General features: G+C 38.7%; 1 protein-coding gene across 2 annotated transcripts in view; it reads left to right on the top strand.

Annotated features, from left to right (window-relative positions):
• The window catches only part of STK38L (serine/threonine kinase 38 like), an 82,377-nt gene that overhangs the window by 43,280 nt on the left and 20,421 nt on the right, over nt 1-18,676 (top strand). The window contains exons 1-3 of one of the 2 annotated variants that reach the window (XM_049694223.1): nt 1,957-2,054; nt 11,913-12,057; nt 15,796-15,847. In XM_049694223.1, the coding sequence (XP_049550180.1) occupies nt 2,000-2,054; nt 11,913-12,057; nt 15,796-15,847 (252 nt within the window). In that variant the 5' untranslated portion in view covers nt 1,957-1,999. Of the gene's footprint in view, nt 1-1,956; nt 2,055-11,912; nt 12,058-15,795; nt 15,848-18,676 lie in introns of those variants that run through there. The other variant, XM_033430204.2, reaches the window with a different exon arrangement.

Below are 18,676 nucleotides of genomic sequence, written 5' to 3' on the forward strand. Positions count from 1 at the left end.
TGAAACAATTGAAAATGAAAACACAGCAAACCAAAACTTGCAGGATGTAGCAAAAGCTTCTAAGAGGGAAGTTTATAGTGATAAATGTAAAGCATACATTAAGAAAAAGGAAAGCTCTCAAATAAGCAACATAACTTTACACCTCAAGGAACTAGAAAAAGAATAAGCTAAGCCCAAAGTTAGTAGAAGGTGGCAAATAATAAAGATCAAAGCAGAAATGAGTGAAATGGAGAATAGGAAAACAATAGAAAAGATGAACAAAACTAAGACTTGATTCTTTGAAAAAACAAAATTGAGAAAGCTTTAGCTAGACTAACCAAGAAAAAAAGAGGACCCAAATAAATAAAATTATAAATGAAAGAGGAGATATTACCCTGATACCACAGAAATGCAAAGGCTCATAAGAGACTACTATGAACAATTACATGCCAACAAATTAGGCAACCTATAAGAAATCAATTCCTAGAAACATACAACCTACCAAGAATGAATCCTGAAGAAACAGAAAATCTGAACAAACCAGTAATGAGCAAGGAGATTGAATCAGTAATCAAAAATCTCCCCAATTAATATCCAAAATACACAAGGGACTCATACAACTCAGTAGCAAATTAACAATCCAATAAAAAAATGGGCAAAGGATCTGAAAAAACATTTTTCCAAAGAAGATATTCAGATGGCCAACAGTTACATGAAAAGGTGCTCAGCATCACAAATCATCAGAGAAATGCAAGTCAAAATGAGATATCACTCTATACTGGTTATAAAGGGTATTATCAAAAAGACAAGAGATAAGTGTTATTGAGGATGTGGACAAATGGGAACTCTTGTACACTACTGGTGGGAATGTAAATTGGTACAGCCACTATGGAAAACAGTATGGAGTTTCCTCAAAAAATTAAAAATACAACTACCATATTGTCTGGCAATTCTACTTCTGGTATCTATCCAAAGGAAATAAAGTTACTTTCAGAGACACTGCTGCACCCTCATGTTATAATAGCCAAGACATGGAAACAATCTAACTGCCCATTAATGTATGAATGGATAAAGAAAATGGTACACACACACACACACACACACACACACACACACACACACACACACACACACACACACACACACACACACCTTACTGGAATATTATTCAACCATGACAAAGGAAACCTTGCCATTTGTGGCAACACTCATGGACCTTGGGGGCATTATGCTAAGTGAAATAAGTCAAACAGAGAAAGACAAATGCTGTATGATCTCACTTAGATGTGGAATATAAAAAAACTGAAACTCATGGAAACAGAGCAGCTTGGTGGTTGCAGTGTGCCAGAGGTGAGGATGGAGTGGAGAGGGGGAGTAGGTGAAGGTGGTCAAAGTGTACAAACTTCCAGTTTCGTTTTGTTTTTTTTCATGGAAAGGCATTTTATTTTAATTATAGCAGTGTGTACATGTAAATCCCAAACTCCCAATCTATCCCTCCCCCTCCCCCTTCCCCCCCCCGTAACCATAAGTACTTCTCTAAGTCTGTGAGTCTGTTTCTGTTTTGTAAGTTCATTTGTATCATTTTTTTTAAAGATTCCACATTAAGATTCCTCATATAAGCGATTTCATATGATATTTGTCTTTCTCTGTCTGACTTCACTTACAAACTTCCAGTTTTAAGATGAATAAGTTCTGGGGATATAATGTACAACGTGGTGGCTATAGTTAACAATATTATACTGTTACTTGAAAGTTGAAAGTATTTGTAAGTATTGTATATTTGAAAGTTGCTAGGAGAGTGGATTTTAAAAGTTCTCACTAGACACACAAAAAAATTGTAACTATATGAGGTGATGGATGTGTTAACTAACCTTATTATGATAATTGCTTCTGAATATATACATATATGAAATCATTACATTGTACATCTCAAAGTTACACAATCTTATATATAAATTATATCTCAATAAAGCTAGAAAAACATACACATGAACACAGATGATGTGTAGAAAGATGTCTGATGATAGACTGGACCCCACCAAGAAGGTTTTCCCCAAAACTGTGGCTACTTTCAGGTAGGGAATATATTGCATTATTTTAAAGTTTCCATGTCTGTGATTTATTGGTAAAATTGAATATTTTTCATATGTTTGTTAGCTACTTTTACTTACATATATTTGTCAATCAGTATTAGCCACTTACTAGTAAGGTTTTTATTGTCTCTTTACAACTTTAATGTTATAAAAGCTGTTACGAACTTTATATATGTTTTAAGAAATATAATTTGTTATTTTAACATGGGTATAAGGTATTTTTAACATAAGTGTTTAATATATAATGTTACTTTGCAATTTCGCTTAAAATACTATCCTTTAATCTTGACATACATATATGTATATTCCAAATTTTTCTGTGATGATTCCTAGCAGTATTTTCATTGTGATGATTTCCTTTTAAGACAGTCCTTTTTCTTTAAAAGATCAGTTATTCATCTTATTTTCTTGAAGTTTAATTTTTCCTTTTACTTTTATTTGCCATTCTTTTCCATCCTTTTCTTTCCCTTCCCTTTCTTTTTCCTTCCTTTCTGTTTTTTCCTTTAGTTTTTATGTTCACCCTTTTGAACCACTTGAAATTTATTTTGATCTTTGGAGTGAAATGAACATCTGACTTGCTTTTTTTCCCAAATAGATAACCAGTTGTCTCAGCACATTAATTGAATAATTCTTCCCTTCCTTCCACGATCTATGATGAGATTTCTTCATTAAAAGGCCAACAGTTTTTTTTGTTTTGTTTTGTTTTGGATCAAGGTTATTCCAGGGATTTTATGAATGTTGTTCTCCGTCTCCTCCTCCTTGCTACTTTTGTGAACAGGATTATTTTTCCATTTCTAAATGTCTATCTTTAAAACTAACCTTTTAAAGCATAAATTTTAACCTTCAAATTGAACACTTTATTTAGAAAGTCATTGTCTTACTTTCAGTGACCCATATTCTTTATAACAGAGGTGAAAAACAGAAAACTCATGTTGTTGGGTATTGGAAATAGATGGGAGTGTGACCATCTGACAAGGCGCAGGGAGGGGTAGTTCTCTTGGCGCCTTCAGTGTCTTTGTTCATCTTACTCCTCCACCCCCCAATTCAGAGCCACAGCTTAAGGCTGGGAGCCCAGAAGGCTCTAGATCACTCGTAACCCCTCACTCCCTCTCACGCTCTCTCGCTCTCCAAGAACTTCTCTAGGCTACTAACTTCATGTTTGTAAATTCTATAATTTCTACATATATGAATTCTATATGTAAATAAAATATTAATAAATAAGGATATATTTTTATAATCTATTAATCCTTGTTTTTTTCCCATGTTATTTTTGTTGTTTTGTTTCTGCATAATTCTCCATTACAAATAGCTTTGAAGTCCTCACTCTGGTCCTCCCTTACTCTCCCCCTCCCCGCTTCCCCCCATGCCCCCGACTTCTTGCTTTACAAATTGTGATTTTTATTTTTCCTCTTTTAGTCTAATAAAGGCGAGTATATTCCTGTGTGTGTTTATGAGGGTACCAATTAATAGAACTTGATCTAAAATTCTTTTAGGGGTGCCCCTACTATCTAACTGTTTGTTTTACCATTCTGGTGCTAAATTATCAGTATCTAAGTTGTTCGGCATTTCAGCTGAAGTAGTTTAGTTTTTATCTATTTATTTTTAAATTTTTTTAAAAATAAATTTATTTATTTATTTATTTTTGGCTGTGTTGGGTCTTCGTTGCAGCGCGCGGGCTTCTCATTGCGGTGGCTTCTCTTGTTGCGGAGCACGGGCTCTAGGCGCGCGGGCTTCAGTAGTTGTGGCTCCTGGGCTTCAGAGCACAGGCTCAGTAGTTGTGGTGCACGGGCTTAGTTGCTCCGCGGCATGTGGATCTTCCTGGACCAGGGCTCGAACCCATGTCCCCTGCATTGGCAGGCGGATTCTCAACCACTGCGCCACCAGGGAAGACCCAGTTTATTTTTTTAAGTTCACTATGACTTGGTAGATTGAACTGAGCATCTTTTGCAGGCAAGATCTAATGCATTACTAGACAGCTATAACGATAGAAAATTTAATTTTGTAAATACATTTAAGAATAGATGGCTTCTTTCTGAATATTTTTGAGAAAAATGGGGTACTACCTTACCTAAACATTAAGATCTGTAAACAGGCCAGTTTTTAGATAAAATTACTGCTACTTTGTTTGGCAAATTTAATTCAGTTTAATTTAGCTTAATTGTTTACATTTACTTCATAAACACTTTCCCTTCTCAAGTTAAAAAAAAACAATGTGCAGAGGGATTTTTAGTTATTCGGATCAACATACTTAAATAGTCTGCTATTTACAGTATTACTATAGCTAAATAAGCTTTTGGGAGCTCAACCTTTGAACTATATTTTGGTCAGCAGGGAAAAATGCCTCTTTGTAAAACAGGTTTGAAAATAAAAATGATAATGTTGATTTCAGCACCACTGTGCCATCACCACCAGGCTTATGACACATAGAAAGCAAGGACAACCGTCCGTATGAATTCGCTCCTCTGGACTGGTGAACAGGACACACACCAAATGGAGAGAGTCACATTAACTAATGAAAAACAAAAGCTCTTGGCACTAAACATAGTGAACAGATTATAAGTAGAGTGGATGTCTGTTGTCTCAGGAGAATTACTCCATCTTGTAAGAGGAGTGATTAGTTTTTCTCTGGAACACCTTCTCCTGTCCTAGTCATAGCCCCAAATCACCACTAACTTCTAGTAAGACTTCTACCGAAAGCTTTTGTTGTTGTTTTTTGTTTTTTTGTACTTCACGTCTTTCTATTTAGAAAACTGATAAGTACTTTTTGATACATTTCTTTCTCCACTAAAAGCACTCTAAATTTTCAAATCAAGTAGGTCTGAAGACTAGAAGAGATAGAGAATATCCACTAGAGAATAAATTTACAAACTAACTTACTAGGATAGCAGCTCAAGGAGGGAAGAATGAGCAGGAGGATTGGGGAAGAAAGGGAAGAAAATTCATCATTTCTGTGCATTTAACATGAGCCAGATGTGTTTAAAATATTTTCTCATTTATATATTGATTTATCAAACACATGACATTGCTCTGTGCTAGGCACCGTTCTAAGTCCTTTATAAATATTAACTTCCATAATTCTTGTAAGTCTTGCATTAACATAATAAGCATGTACACAAGTTGGCCATCATTATCTTTATTTTAGTCAACAGGAAACTGAAGCACAGAAAGTTTACGTAATTTGCCTAAACTCACACGGCCAGTGAGTGTCTGAGCCAAGATTCAGACCTAGCGCTCTGGGCCTTCGTCACTGTGCTCTGCCATCATTGGAGCATCACATCCGCTCTGTAAGGCTGGCATGGTTTATATCCATTTTAGAGACATGGATCCTGTGTCTGGTGAAATAACTCAGGATCAGCCTTGAACTTATTTTCTTTCCCCACCGTTAGCTCTTCTTATACTTCCTATTCTTACTAATGATATCAACATTTACCCAGTCATCCAAATCTGAAATTGAATTATAGATTTCAGTGTTTTCAGTTGAGTATCTGAGCCCTTCTTTTAATCTCTTCTGCTGCTATGTGAAACTGGGCCCTTATTATTCTGCACTAAACCAGGATTGGAATCTCAAATGCTAACGGAAGCAGGCAGGTAATGCAAGGAGTGAAGGAGGCTGGGTCCGAGGGAAGAAAGTTGGCGGACTCTGGCGGGATGCGGGCTTGCAAGGGGCCTGCTTCTTCTGTCCTTGCTGCCTATTTGCAGGCAGGAATATGGGTTCAAATTTGACAGACTTGATTTTTGGAGAGGAACCAGAAATCTGGATTTGTACGTGAAATCTTCTAATGTCTGAATCATAGTGCAAGTCACACAAAACATGGCTGCAGGCCACCAGTTTGTAACCCCTGAGTGTTTATTACTGAGTCCCCTAACCTGATTTACACTCCTCTAGTCTAGTCTACTCCCAGGCTTCTTGCCGTCTTCCCTTTGCTAGCATAATCTGTCTGAAGTGCCAATCAGATAGAATTTTAGGGGTGGTTAGGCGGATTAAAAGTATTAAAACATGTAACATTTTTAGGAAAGTTCTTGCACTGGGGTACGCACTCAATTAATGTTCTTCATTGGCTATTAGTTCTTCACTTAACTGAAAGCCTTAAATGACCCCCACTTATACGCAGGATAATCTTTTAACATGGCGTGAAAGGTATTTTGTCATGATTCCTAACTGACTTCCCACCTTCATCTTTGGCTGTTTCACCGAATGTATACTCAAGCCCTTCTCTACACTCAAGTGTGCCAGTTGATTTCATGCCCTTTCACCTCTTCCTCCTCTGCCCTGGCCGTCTGACTTGTGAACTCTTATCCTTCCCAACCCCCCACCAAGATTCAATTCAGGCATCTCCTCCTCTCTTAAACCTCTGACTACACTTTTCCTTCAGTTTCCCTTGTGTCCGCATAGGATTGTGAACTCCCTAAGGGCAGGGACTGTATTTTATCATTCTTAGTACTTTGTGCAGTGCTGGAAGGTAGTGTATATCTGCAGTAAATGTTGGTTGGAAATAATACAACTAGTAAAAGTTAGTGCTGGGACTTGAACTCTCACCCGACTGTGAATTTCTTGCTCTTCGGATCATACCTCGTAGAGGAAAGAAGCTGTGGCTGCTCTGTTATCATTAGGGACCCAGCGGACACAGTGTCCAACCTGAGGACCTGTTGCAGCCTAGGACACTGTGGTGGCAACTAATGATGAATCTAGGAAAATTTTTATACACGAAGGCATTAATGATACTCTGAAATATAGTATGAAGAAGCTAAGGTGAAATCATCGGTTAAGTATTGTTTTACCAGTCAGGTAAGGCAGCTCTGTTTTCCTATTTTAGAAGTGTGATGGCAAATGCTGGAGACACTACGTGTATTTATAGATGGCCTGAGCGCCAGATTTGTTATCTCCTTTCCCCAGGCTTGATAAACACGAAAGAATGCTGGACTCAACGATTGGTAGAGTCTCCATTAATGAACAGGGGAGTCTGGAGAAAACACATGAACAGGAAATCCAAGGGCACCTAGTGTTGTTTTTATCAGTCCAGGAATTCTAGACTTGCAAATTGTATCCTGTTCTTTTTCTGGCTAAAGAAAGGGCTTTAGTAAAAGACAAAGAACAGTGTGAAATCCATTAGAGGAATAAATCTGCAGTATAATAAGTGCCAGTCATCCAGATCATTCTTTTTAATAATTTGGTCACTTCTGTTCTTAGTTATGTTTAATTTGAATTTTATAAAGCCTACTTGTGTCTGGTTGGAGAGTAATAATTTTTTCTTGTTTTTTTAAGCTAATCTCTAAAAGATGTTATTCAGTCAAGACTAAGGGTGGGATTTTTGGCTTTTACTGTAGTTGTATCTCTCAAGTAGGATTTGTCTCTCTGAAGCTTAACATAACAGTAAGTAATTCTGTAGTTTTTAATCCAAAGGAAATTATTATATATGGGACATATATAATTTAAAATCCATTAAACTTGAGTTCAGTTACTCACCGTCGTTTACAGAATGCCGACTGTGTGCTCAGCACTTTGCCAGGTGCTGTAATACTTTCGTTACAAGGATGAATAGACATAGGTTTTGCTCTGATTTGGTTTTTAAACAGGGCTTGCACACTTGCATGTATGTATAATAGAATGGAAAGACCATAGTGATGATGGTTAAATTATACAGTGTTTGGAAGTTGTTTTTCATTACTCGATATCCACTTCTGAACCTTGGAGTTATAAACTCATTACGTCTTTATAATGGAGAAACCTGATCTTCTCTTTACCCCTCTTTTATAAAGACCTCAGGTTCAAAAATCTTTATCTAAAACAATTTCATATTTATTTTTGTACTGTTAATGCAAACAATTTCTGTAGTTTGGAATTGTTTTCAATTCCCTAACTTTTTTATGTTTCACAAAAATTTCCCCCAAAGTTTTTCTCAGTAATATTTCTGCCCACTGCTAGCCCCCCCAATTTTGCATCATCTGGGGAAGCCCAGTTAGTAGCAGGGCTTAATATTGGCCATCTCCTCTAGCCACTTTGAAGTGGGCAGAGGTGTCCTGGGCAGGATAGCAATCGATCTTTTTTTTTTTTAAGATTCCACCTTATCCTTATGCCATTAAACAGTTAAATTGCATAACAGTTCTCTGTTTTGATGCCATGCTTACCAAGCAGTCTTCTTCAGTCTGTACATTCAGCTAGTCTACAAGGACGGAGCACATTTGCCCAGAGATACAAGTATCTGTTTCGTGTTCCTCAGTTTCTTATTGTGTGAATCAGCAAATTGCCATTATGTCTTGTGTATCAGTCTCTTGTGAACTTGGCGAGGATAAAGGAGCTTCCAGAATTCCCTTGTCCTGGGACGCTGGCAGCTGAAGGCCAGACCTTGCTTCTTGCCAGACAGAGCAGAGCAGCGTGTCAGCTGCCTTCCAAGGCCACACCCTGAGTTCATCATACATCTTTCTTTCCATCTTCTACAAATATTACTGATGTGTTATTTCTCTGTGCTTTTTTTCAAGGGGCATGATTTTGTTTGTTAGTCTTTGCATCATTCACTTTTTGAAAGGAAACTATAGACCACTATAGTTGGGTCTTGACCTTTTTTCCTCCTGCAAATTGGCAAACCAATCTGAAAATTCTCTATCAGCTACAGATACTCTGGACAAATCAGAAAGCACTCTAAAATTTCTAGGTATTTTTTTGTTTGTTTTGTTTTTTAAGGGAATTCCTTTATTTTTATTATTTATTTATTTATTTTTGGCTGCGTTGGGTCTTTGTTTCTGTGCGAGGGCTTTCTCTAGTTGTGGCAAGCAGGGGCCGCTCTTCATCGCGGTGTGCGGGCCTCTCACTATCGCGGCCTCTCTTGTTGCGGAGCAGAGGCTCCAGACGCGCAGGCTCAGTAGTTGTGGCTCACGGGGCTAGTTGCTCCGCGGCATGTGGGAACTTCCCAGACCAGGACTCGAACCCGTGTCCCCTGCATTGGCAGGCAGATTCTCAACCATTGCGCCACCAGGGAAGCCCTAAAATTTCTAGGTATTAATTACTCTTTGTTGGAATTTCTAAGTCTCCCTCCCCCAGATATTGAAAAAGAGTAGCAGGCACTTTTTAACCAGTGTTTAAAGATAACTATCTATAAATTTAAATTTTATATGCCTAAGAGGCTTCCTAGAATACTACTGCAAATGTATACCCAACCCTCTTTTGAGGATTCAGGATACATATTAACGTATTTATGATGCCAGGAAGTCTTGCAGTAAGAAACTTTGTATAATCTGGATTTCCTAAATTTATTTGAATTCCTCCACCTCTAGTCCATCCTCCCAGCTCCCCTCTCCTCACCAAATCCCCAAATCCCAATTAGCAAACACGATTTGGGATGTTTGCTATATACAATCCCACTCCCTCTTTTCCTTTCTTTGACTTTTCTGCATGTGATCCTGAAACATAAAACACGAACCCAGGTGAGATTTCCAGAGATGGTATGGCAGCATTGCCTTAGGTAGCATTCCAAGCTTAGTGCTTGAAAATCACTTGGCCAGAAGAATTCTTGAGCTTATTTTTATTACTGTTTAAAAAATAATGCTCACTATCATTAAAGCACATTAAAAAAATTAAACTAGATGCCTAAAGTAATGTCTTACATTTGTATAATTTCTGTGTTATATTATCTCAGATGGCCTTAGAGTAGGCCTGTGAACGAGGTAGAGCAAGTGCCGTAATTCCTGTCTGGGCCGGAAAGTGACTTGAGTTCAGAGCGTTCTGGTGATTTGAATAAGACCATGTGATCAGTTAGCAGCAGGACCTGGATTAGATCTCTAAATATCTGACTCCAAGGTTCAGTAAGTTTCGTTTTCCACAGTTGCCAACCTTTATAGGCAGTTTTTGCTAATTTTTTCAACGCTCCTCCCACACCGCCCCCTCCCCCTGCCATTTGATAGGTGGACTCCTTCACTCATTAATGCCTACTGTGTGTCCAATACGGTGCTATCAAGGTGAACGCTCAAAAATGATTCAGAAAAAGTTCTTTCCCAGAGGTATTCCTAGTTTAGGGGGACAGGCAGGTGAAGTGCTCAGCACCGGTCCTGGGAGTATTTGTTACAAATGGTAGAGAGCACGCTCGAAAGAATGCCGTTTGGCCCCTTCTGGTCCATCCATGTCTCTTCTGGCAGGGAACCTTAGAGAAGTCACCGCAGTTAGGCTTCAGACAAACTGGGCTGTACAGGATCAGCAGGATGCCTGCAAATAGAGTGTAGGACGTAACTGGTTCAGGAATAGGTCCTGTGAGGGCTTGGAGGCACGAAAGGGCCAAGTATGTTGGGAGAAGAGTGAGTGGTGAGGAAGGGCAGCAGATAAGGCCAGAAAGGCAAGTTGGAGATAGCACTTGGGTGGGGTTGGACTCTGCAGCTCACCAGCTGTGTGCCTTGTCCAAGCTTCACTTCCTTTCTTTACCAGGCTTCTGTGAGGAAGAAATGCAGTCATGCCTAGGAGTGCCACTGCCTTAAATCCTCAGGCAAGAAAAGGGGGAAATTAATGAATAAACTCTCATCAAGTTTCTGTTAGATACCAGCACTCCGCGTTTGTGGGTTGTCTTTGTTTATCTTGCTAAGCTAATTTGACTTTCTGTATGTGCCATGAACAATTTAAACAAGTAATGTCATCAGCTTCTTGTTATAAAAAGATTTATAGGGGCTTCCCTGGTGGCGCAGTGGTTGAGAGTCCACCTGCCGATGTGGGGGACACAGGTTCGTGCCCCGGTCCGGGAAGATCCCACATGCCACGGAGCGGCTGGGTCCGTGAGCCATGGCCGCTGAGCCTGCGCGTCCGGAGCCTGTGCTCCGCAACGGGAGAGGCCACAGCAGTGAGAGGCCCGCGTACCGCAAAAAAAAAGAAAAGATTTATAGTAGTCAGCAGAGGAACAAGTTTATGATGTTAAAATAATCGACATAATGAGGCTGAAGCAGTAAATGGAGGTATAAACCCACTAAGACAACAGTGGAACTGGGAGTTTGCCATAGTTAAACTGTTTACTTTCAACCTGTATTTGACTTGTTTCACATGAAGAACAAGAAAGGTCTTTGGTTCATTCCACTATCCCTGGAGTATAGCCCAGTTGAGGTCGATATCCAGGGCTCTGTGTCTTTATGTAGTTAAGGAGAGGTAGGTGTTGGGAAATAGGTGGCAGATTTGGAAGAATACTTTTTGGCTAAGAATGCAACGTTGGATGGTCGCCCTGGCAATCTGGATCTCCTCTAAGATAGTCTGTTATGATTCCCGTCCAGATAAGCAAAAACATCTTTAATGTATGGAACCATTTTAGGTTTTTTGTTTGTTTGTTTTTTTGGGGTTTTTTGGGGGGTCTAGATGTGGACTATGGTAGGCAAGTCTCTTAGGGTCAGTGCCCACCTATAGCAGCCACCAGAGTTCAGTCTTACATTCCTTATCTTGTCTAATTGTCCACAATATCTTCTTTTTTTCTTTTTTTGGCCACACCATGTGGCATGTGGGATCTTAGTTCCCCGACCAGGGATCGAACCCGTGCCCCCTACAGTGGAAGTGCGGAGTCTTAACCACTGGACCACCAGGGAAGTCCCCACATTATCTTCTTTAAACCAGCACTTTGTTTGGCTGGCTCAGTGGTTTTTAAAAGTTGGCTTTAAGTAGACAAACATTGTTCAGGAAAAGCCATAAAACTTCCATGTTGTCGCCTGGCTTGATTCATACATTTTTGTTTCCTGCCTGGTTCCTACAGGGATTTGAGTTTCATTTGAATGTCTTAACTGTTAGGGTAAAATGTTGTTGACTAGTAGAAATTTCTAGAGTTTGTTAAAAGGGATAGAAAGTTTTCTTTCTATTGAGTAATTTGTGTCTCTGTGTTGTTCTAGTTTCTGTTACTATGGCAATGACAGCAGGGACCACAACCACCTTTCCTATGAGCAACCATACCCGGGAAAGAGTGACTGTGGCCAAGCTCACGCTGGAGAATTTTTACAGCAACCTCATTTTACAGCATGAAGAGAGAGAAACCAGGTATAGTAAAGGCTGGTCAAAATTTTCCGTGTAGTTAAATAAGCTGTTATACTGCAAGTGGGGTAATATAAATATTGTGGGTCCCTGTATGCTGACAGTATACCTGTATGCTGGGTCCCTGTAATATAAATATTGTGGGTCCCTGTATGCTGACAGTATACCTGTATGCTGGGTCCCTGTAATATAAATATTGTGGGTCCCTGTATGCTGACAGTATACCTGGTTCCTTGTTTTATTTTCACAGAATAGTGTCCTGTCCTGGGCACCCATATACTTACATCACACGTCAATTGATGTTTTAAACAAAACGTTTCTAACCATGAAATTATGGTATATCTTTATACTTTCTTTTTTTATATACTCTCTTTTAGAGGGCTACTTAATGACTGCCTTTAATCCAGAAACTTTTGTAGTGTTGTGTGTATATCAGTGGAAATGGGAGAATTATAAAAAGAATGAATGACGTTATTTTGCCTTCAGGAAACTTATAGTAAGGGAGATAATGCACATGAATATTACATGAAAGGGTGAAAAGTATGCCCTTTGAGAAGGGCAAAGAAGGGGGAGTTTGTTTTTGACTAAGGCAACTGGGAAGGCTTCATAAGTGGTGGTGGCATTTAAACAGAGCTCCTAAGGAAGAGTACTATTTATATATACATAAAAGGGAGAAGAAAGAGGTTAAGGAGCAGGAGGAAGGATATCAGAGACAGAAGAAAGCACCTTTACTGCCAGGTCAGGCACTGTCCAGTTTAACTCAAGCTGGATTTTTATACCGTTTCCTGAGAGCCTTGGATGCTTTGTAATGGAGCTATTTTCCTGGTAGTAAAGAGCCTGGAAAACTTTTGAACAGATTTAAATGATCACAGGTGTTTCTCTGGAAGATTACTTTAGTTGTGATGTACAGAGTGGACTGTGGGAGGAGGAATCAGAAACAGGAAAGGCTAGCACTGTAGTCCAGGCCAGTGGAAGGGAGGCTTGCTTTAGGATTATGACAACAACAGGGAAGAACTGAGTGAGAAAGACAGAAAAAACACGGCAACTACCCAAATATGGAATGTGAGAGAAAGTAGTCCACGCTGGCTCTGAAATTTCACACCTGGGCAACCAGAAAGTGGTACAACTTAGTGAAACAGAACTCGAGGGGAAGAATCTGGTTTTGCACATAACTTTGGGCAGGTCCAACTACAGATTAGACGTGGCTGGGGAGAGAATTAGAACTAGAAAATGAAACTTAAGTAACTATTCGGAAGTCAACTTAGAGTAAGGAAATATAAAAGAGAGCTAAGAAACGTGGAGAATAGTGAGGAGAGCAAACGTATCTTTGATCAAATTTCCTAAAGGAAGAGAGGAAAGAGAACTAAGAGATTGCCATCAGCAGAAATTCCAAAAGATTCGACTTAGGCAGAAGGAAAGTGATTGCATTCAGAAGATCTAAATGTAAATATGTGGCTAATGTGTAAGAAAAATCAACAATAATGATAATGTCACATGTATTAAAAAAATATTTTCCTGCAGTAGACTGTCAGTCAAGAGGGAAGTAAGTGGAATTAAATTGTTCTTAGAGATCAGTGTGTCTCTAAGGATAGGGATACAACACAGAAAGGGGTAAAGATTGGTTAATTTAAAGCTTTGACAAATTAAGTGTACATGTAATTTCTAGGGTAGCCACTAAAAGAATAAAAATAGAGTTTGTAACTTTCAAACTAATAGAAGGAAAAAAAAATGGATGGGGGAAAAATAAGTTCAGAAGAAGCCAAGGGAAAAAGAAAAACTGAAATACCAAAAGGCAGGCACAAGTAGAAACCACACCATAAGTTAGAAATAAATCCAAACATGTAAGAAATACTCATTGTAAATGTAATGGAAGTCTCTGGAAGTGAGCAGATCATCAAGGGAGACTGAATAAAGTAAAAGAACCAAGGAAGGAAAGACCTGTATTTTTTCGACAGTCACTCAAGTTATTCATCAGAATTTTAAAGGTTCATTGTCTTTTATTGCTGAAACCTTAAAATAATTCAGTTTTGCCCTCTGTTCCCAAACAAAGGAAAATAGGAATAAAAGTATCTACTGTTATTAAAAAAAAAGCATGGTGGTGCCATGGAAGTCAAATTAAATAGTCAGCTATTTTCTAGAAGCTAATACTTTAAGAAACATGGATGAATTTTTAAGGCTTAATTAACTGGATAAATGCATAAGTCAAATAAAGTACCAATCAGAACAAAGCATAAGGTCATTTTAGAAGGAAAGCTATTTTTTAGAAAGGTACAAGAGAAGTCCTTGGGTCTTCTCATTTAGGTATGGAAATGGATAGAAGTTATTGCATGTCTCCCTAGAAGGAGGGATAATTTACTGAAATATTAGCTTTAGCAAGGACTGAGGAAAGGGGACAGTAGGGATTTGCCAGAAGAATAAAGTTGTTCGTATATTGATAGTCCTCCTGGGTTAATGGTCCTCTTACTCTTTGGATTCTTCCTGCAGAGAAGAAAACTCAAATCATTCAACAAGCAGCTCTGTGGCACCCGGAGGTGCCTGATGGCAGGCACAGAATCCAGCATTAGGAACTTAGTCCATTGGAAGGGTTGGGCTTGGGTGAATAATGTGTAAAAAAAGATAAAAATCAGTGTGATTAGCATCAGGGTAGGTGCTTATTACTAGAACTGAGAAAGTCAGTGGAGGATATACTTTTAGGTGCTGATTTATGAACAGGCTTTAGGTATTTTTGTTATGAATTTTCCATAAGAAATAAAAAGGATCTTAACAGTGGTTTAGGAAAGAGCTTATCTTTGGACATATTGTCATAAACAACAAATGCCAAAAAGATTTGGTTTTAATCCTCAGCCCTTATACCCATTTGGATAAATCCTTGAAAGTTAGTCTTTATCTGAGACACTCCAAAACTAATTAGGACGAGCTCTCCCAGGTTTATCTTTAGGAAAAAGAGCAATACCATGGAAATAAAATACTAATAGTCACTTGGAAATGAGTTGCAAAATGTGTACCACAGCTATCTCTCTGGTTACTAGTTATTTCATCCATCACCCCCCTCACCTGTAGCTTAAGTAACTTTAAGAGTGCATTTTAAAATATTGAAGAACTGAACTTGGCTATACCTAGAAAAGCAAATGTTCTGGTAGTTAATGGGTTATTTTTTAATGTACGTATATGACTTTCCAATTTTCCAAGAATTAGAATAAAATACACTTAATTGCACTGAACATCTTTCTGTGATTAATTAGGAAAATCAAGTTTAGTGTTTAAGTGAAGAACTTAGACAAGCTCCTTTAGCTAATAAGCGTTAAAACCAAGGTTCGAGCACAGGGATGTCCACCTTAAAAATTTTTACTTTTAGTCACTGTAGTTACCTTTTTATACATCTAGTATAAACTCTGATAAATGTTAATGATTTTGGAGATTTGAACACTAGATAACAGAGTTTTCTGTATCAGAACATGAGTCACCTTTGCTAACGATTCATTTAGGCAGCTTTAGAAGTAAATTATGCATTTGGCTAGTATGAGGCAGCTAATTCTGGACTGTATTTATATTTTGAGAAAGAAATATTTATATGTGCATATATGTTTATAAATATTAGTCACTATTCTTAGTGATTATTTTGATTCAACTTGAAAGATTTTTTTAGCATGGCAAACTGAGTGTAAACTTGAAAAAATAAATGTACATTTCTTAAATGGGAATACTTAGGTACATATTAAAATGTAAATAATTTTTTTTGAAAAGGCAGAAGAAATTAGAAGTGGCTATGGAAGAAGAAGGATTAGCAGATGAAGAGGTATGTAAGCTATAATTACTATGGCTCTAGTTAACAGTACTCTCTTATATAATTGAAAGTTGCTAAATCTTAAATGCTCTCACTACAAAAAAAAATAGTTATGTGAGGTAATGGATGTGTTAACTAACTTTATTGTGGTCATCATTTCACAATGTACAGTATATACCTGTATCAAATCATCACATTGTAGGGACTTCCCTGGTGGTCCAGTGGTTAGGACACCACACTTCCACTGCAGGGGGTCCGGGTTCGATCCCTGGTCAGGGGAACTAAGATCCCGCAAGCCCAAGCCGAGCGGCATGGCCAAAAAAGAAAAAACCAAAATCATCACATTGTATACCTTAAACTTACACAATGTTACATATCAATTATATCTCAATAAAAGGGGGAAAAAGTACTGTATGAAAGCAACCCCAGTGACTTTTTCTTGTAATGATATCAGATGATTTTATAACTTAGATAATGTGGGTTTCCTATTTGAACGTGGGCTTCTTACTTTGTTGCTGTGGTGGAAATCTTTGAAAGGGGGCAGCTTTTTTTTTTTTTTTTTTAATTCCAAGAACATATATATATTCAGTGAATAGTATCTAGTGCGAGGAATAAGAAAAGAGGGCTTCAAGAATAACTGATCAGTTGCCAAATTTCCTTACATTTTTCCTAAATATTTCTTAAAACCACCCAGTTCACTAGTCTGGTGCCATGAACCCAGTGGTTTAAACTACCGTGTATTTCACCTGAAGAATCACTGCCCCCAACTGGTCTCTCTTCCTCCATTCTCAGCCACATTCCCACTCCCAGTTTTTCTACACACTTCAACCAGGGTTATCTGTCAAAAACCAGATTTGACCATGTCACTCTTTTGCTTAATACCCTTCACTGGCTCCCAAGTACTCTTGGGATAAGGCTAACTCTTTAACATGGGTGTACAAAGCCCTTTATGATTTGGCCTCTGCTTCCCTGTCTCTAGCCTCATCTTTTGTCACCCTGCTGCCAGGCTGACCAACAATGTCAAATTACTTTCATTTCCACGCTCTTGCCTGTGGACCTTTTCCCGTGCTTTATTTTGCTGCTTGGAACTCTTCCTTCCTCCTGCCTGAGTCTCATTATTCTTCAAGACTCTTTCCATCTCACTTTAGGCATCATGTCCACTGGGACAGAGCTCTGTTCCTGTCCCTGTGGCAGCCTTAAAATACCATCTTCCCAGAGTAGAAACTCCTTACATCTCCAGGGCTGTCAGAGGGCGAGAATAAATATTTGGTGAACAAATGAACAAATGGACAATGGATCTCTCCCTGAAGAGTTTACAGATTGGAAGGAAAGATTACGTGTGTGTGTAAAAATATGTACACACGGTAGAATGTGGCAAACTTTGAAAATATGGAGATTTTTTTCCCCTAATTCAGGGGATCAGAAAACGTTTCGTGGAAGAAGTAACAATTGATTTGAATCTTAAAGAAATAGGTAGAATTTACATGATCGTTAAGAGGTATGTACAAAATAATGAATATATGAAGACTATTGAACTTTAATAATGAACTGTATGAAAGCAGATGTCCAAGGGCCAAGCAGGTAAACATAAATGAGAAAAGCTGGCCACGCTTGTTTCATAGTGACGTCTTAGGTTATATTCTTTTGATCTAACATACTTTGCATATTCAACTCTTATTTTTTTTTCATTTCCACAAAGAACTAGATTCTTTTTTTGCCTTGTTGTAAAAGATTCCCTCCTCACAGTTTATCTTTTGATACAGACATACCACTTTTCACTTTACTGAAAGAGAACAAGAGCACCAGCCCGATTATACCTGTCGCCCGGTGACTGGCGCCTTGATAGGGACTGACCGGTCCCAGAGCTGCTTGCTGCCCACCCAAGGGGGCTGCACCGTTGGCCCAGTGAGGCCAAGTTCCTATTTTTCAAGAGAAGCTGGAAATCTGGACTTTTGTGAAAACACTCGCTTTTTTAAATATTGGCAAGTCATTAGAGTGATTTAAAGACAACTTGGGGTGGGCTTCCCTGGTGGCACAGTGGTTGGGAGTCCGCCTGCCGATGCAGGGGACGCGGGTTCGTGCCCCGGGCCGGGAGGATCCCACATGCCGCGGAGCGGCTGGGCCCGTGAGCCATGGCCGCTGAGCCTGCGCGTCCGGAGCCTGTGCTCCGCAACGGGAGAGGCCACAACAGTGAGAGGCCCGCGTACCACAAAAAAAAACAAAACAAAAAAAACAAAAAAAAACAACTTGGGGGCCCAAATCAAATGCATCTGTGAGTTGAGTACAGCTTGTAGCTTCCGGCTTGTAATCTCTGGTTCACACCAGGAAGTACTAAGTACATCTAGAGCTGTTTTCTTTGTTTCTCCTTAAATAACTTGTAGAAAATGTGAGGTGATTTTACCCCTAAAAATGCTCATTGGCCCATTATAACCATTTATAAAACATCTAAAATTTTTGGTAAAGGTATTTGAATTCCACAAATGCTTCTTGTTAGGCCCCATACTAGGTCCCAGGCTGTCACATTCTATAAAATAGACATGGTCTCTCAATCTAATGTACAGTATTTTGGAACTATCTTTATGTGGGGTGGGTCTTTTCAAAGTAAAATTGTTTTATAAAAATAAATTCATCCTTAATCCATTCTGTAATAGAAAGTTATTTGTGAAATAATTTGTGAAAACTCAACCATATATAACATGGCCTTAAAAAGCATTTATACTGAGATGAAGTTCTTAGCTGACCCCTTTCTTATCGTAAAACTTCTGTGTACACTGTCTTCTACAAAAACTGAGCACCCTACAGATTGAGAGTTTGAAGAATGCCAATTTGAAAAGGAATGGA

Source organism: Orcinus orca, chromosome 11, assembly GCF_937001465.1.
Source record: "Orcinus orca chromosome 11, mOrcOrc1.1, whole genome shotgun sequence".
In the NCBI taxonomy this organism is placed as follows: domain Eukaryota; kingdom Metazoa; phylum Chordata; class Mammalia; order Artiodactyla; family Delphinidae; genus Orcinus; species Orcinus orca.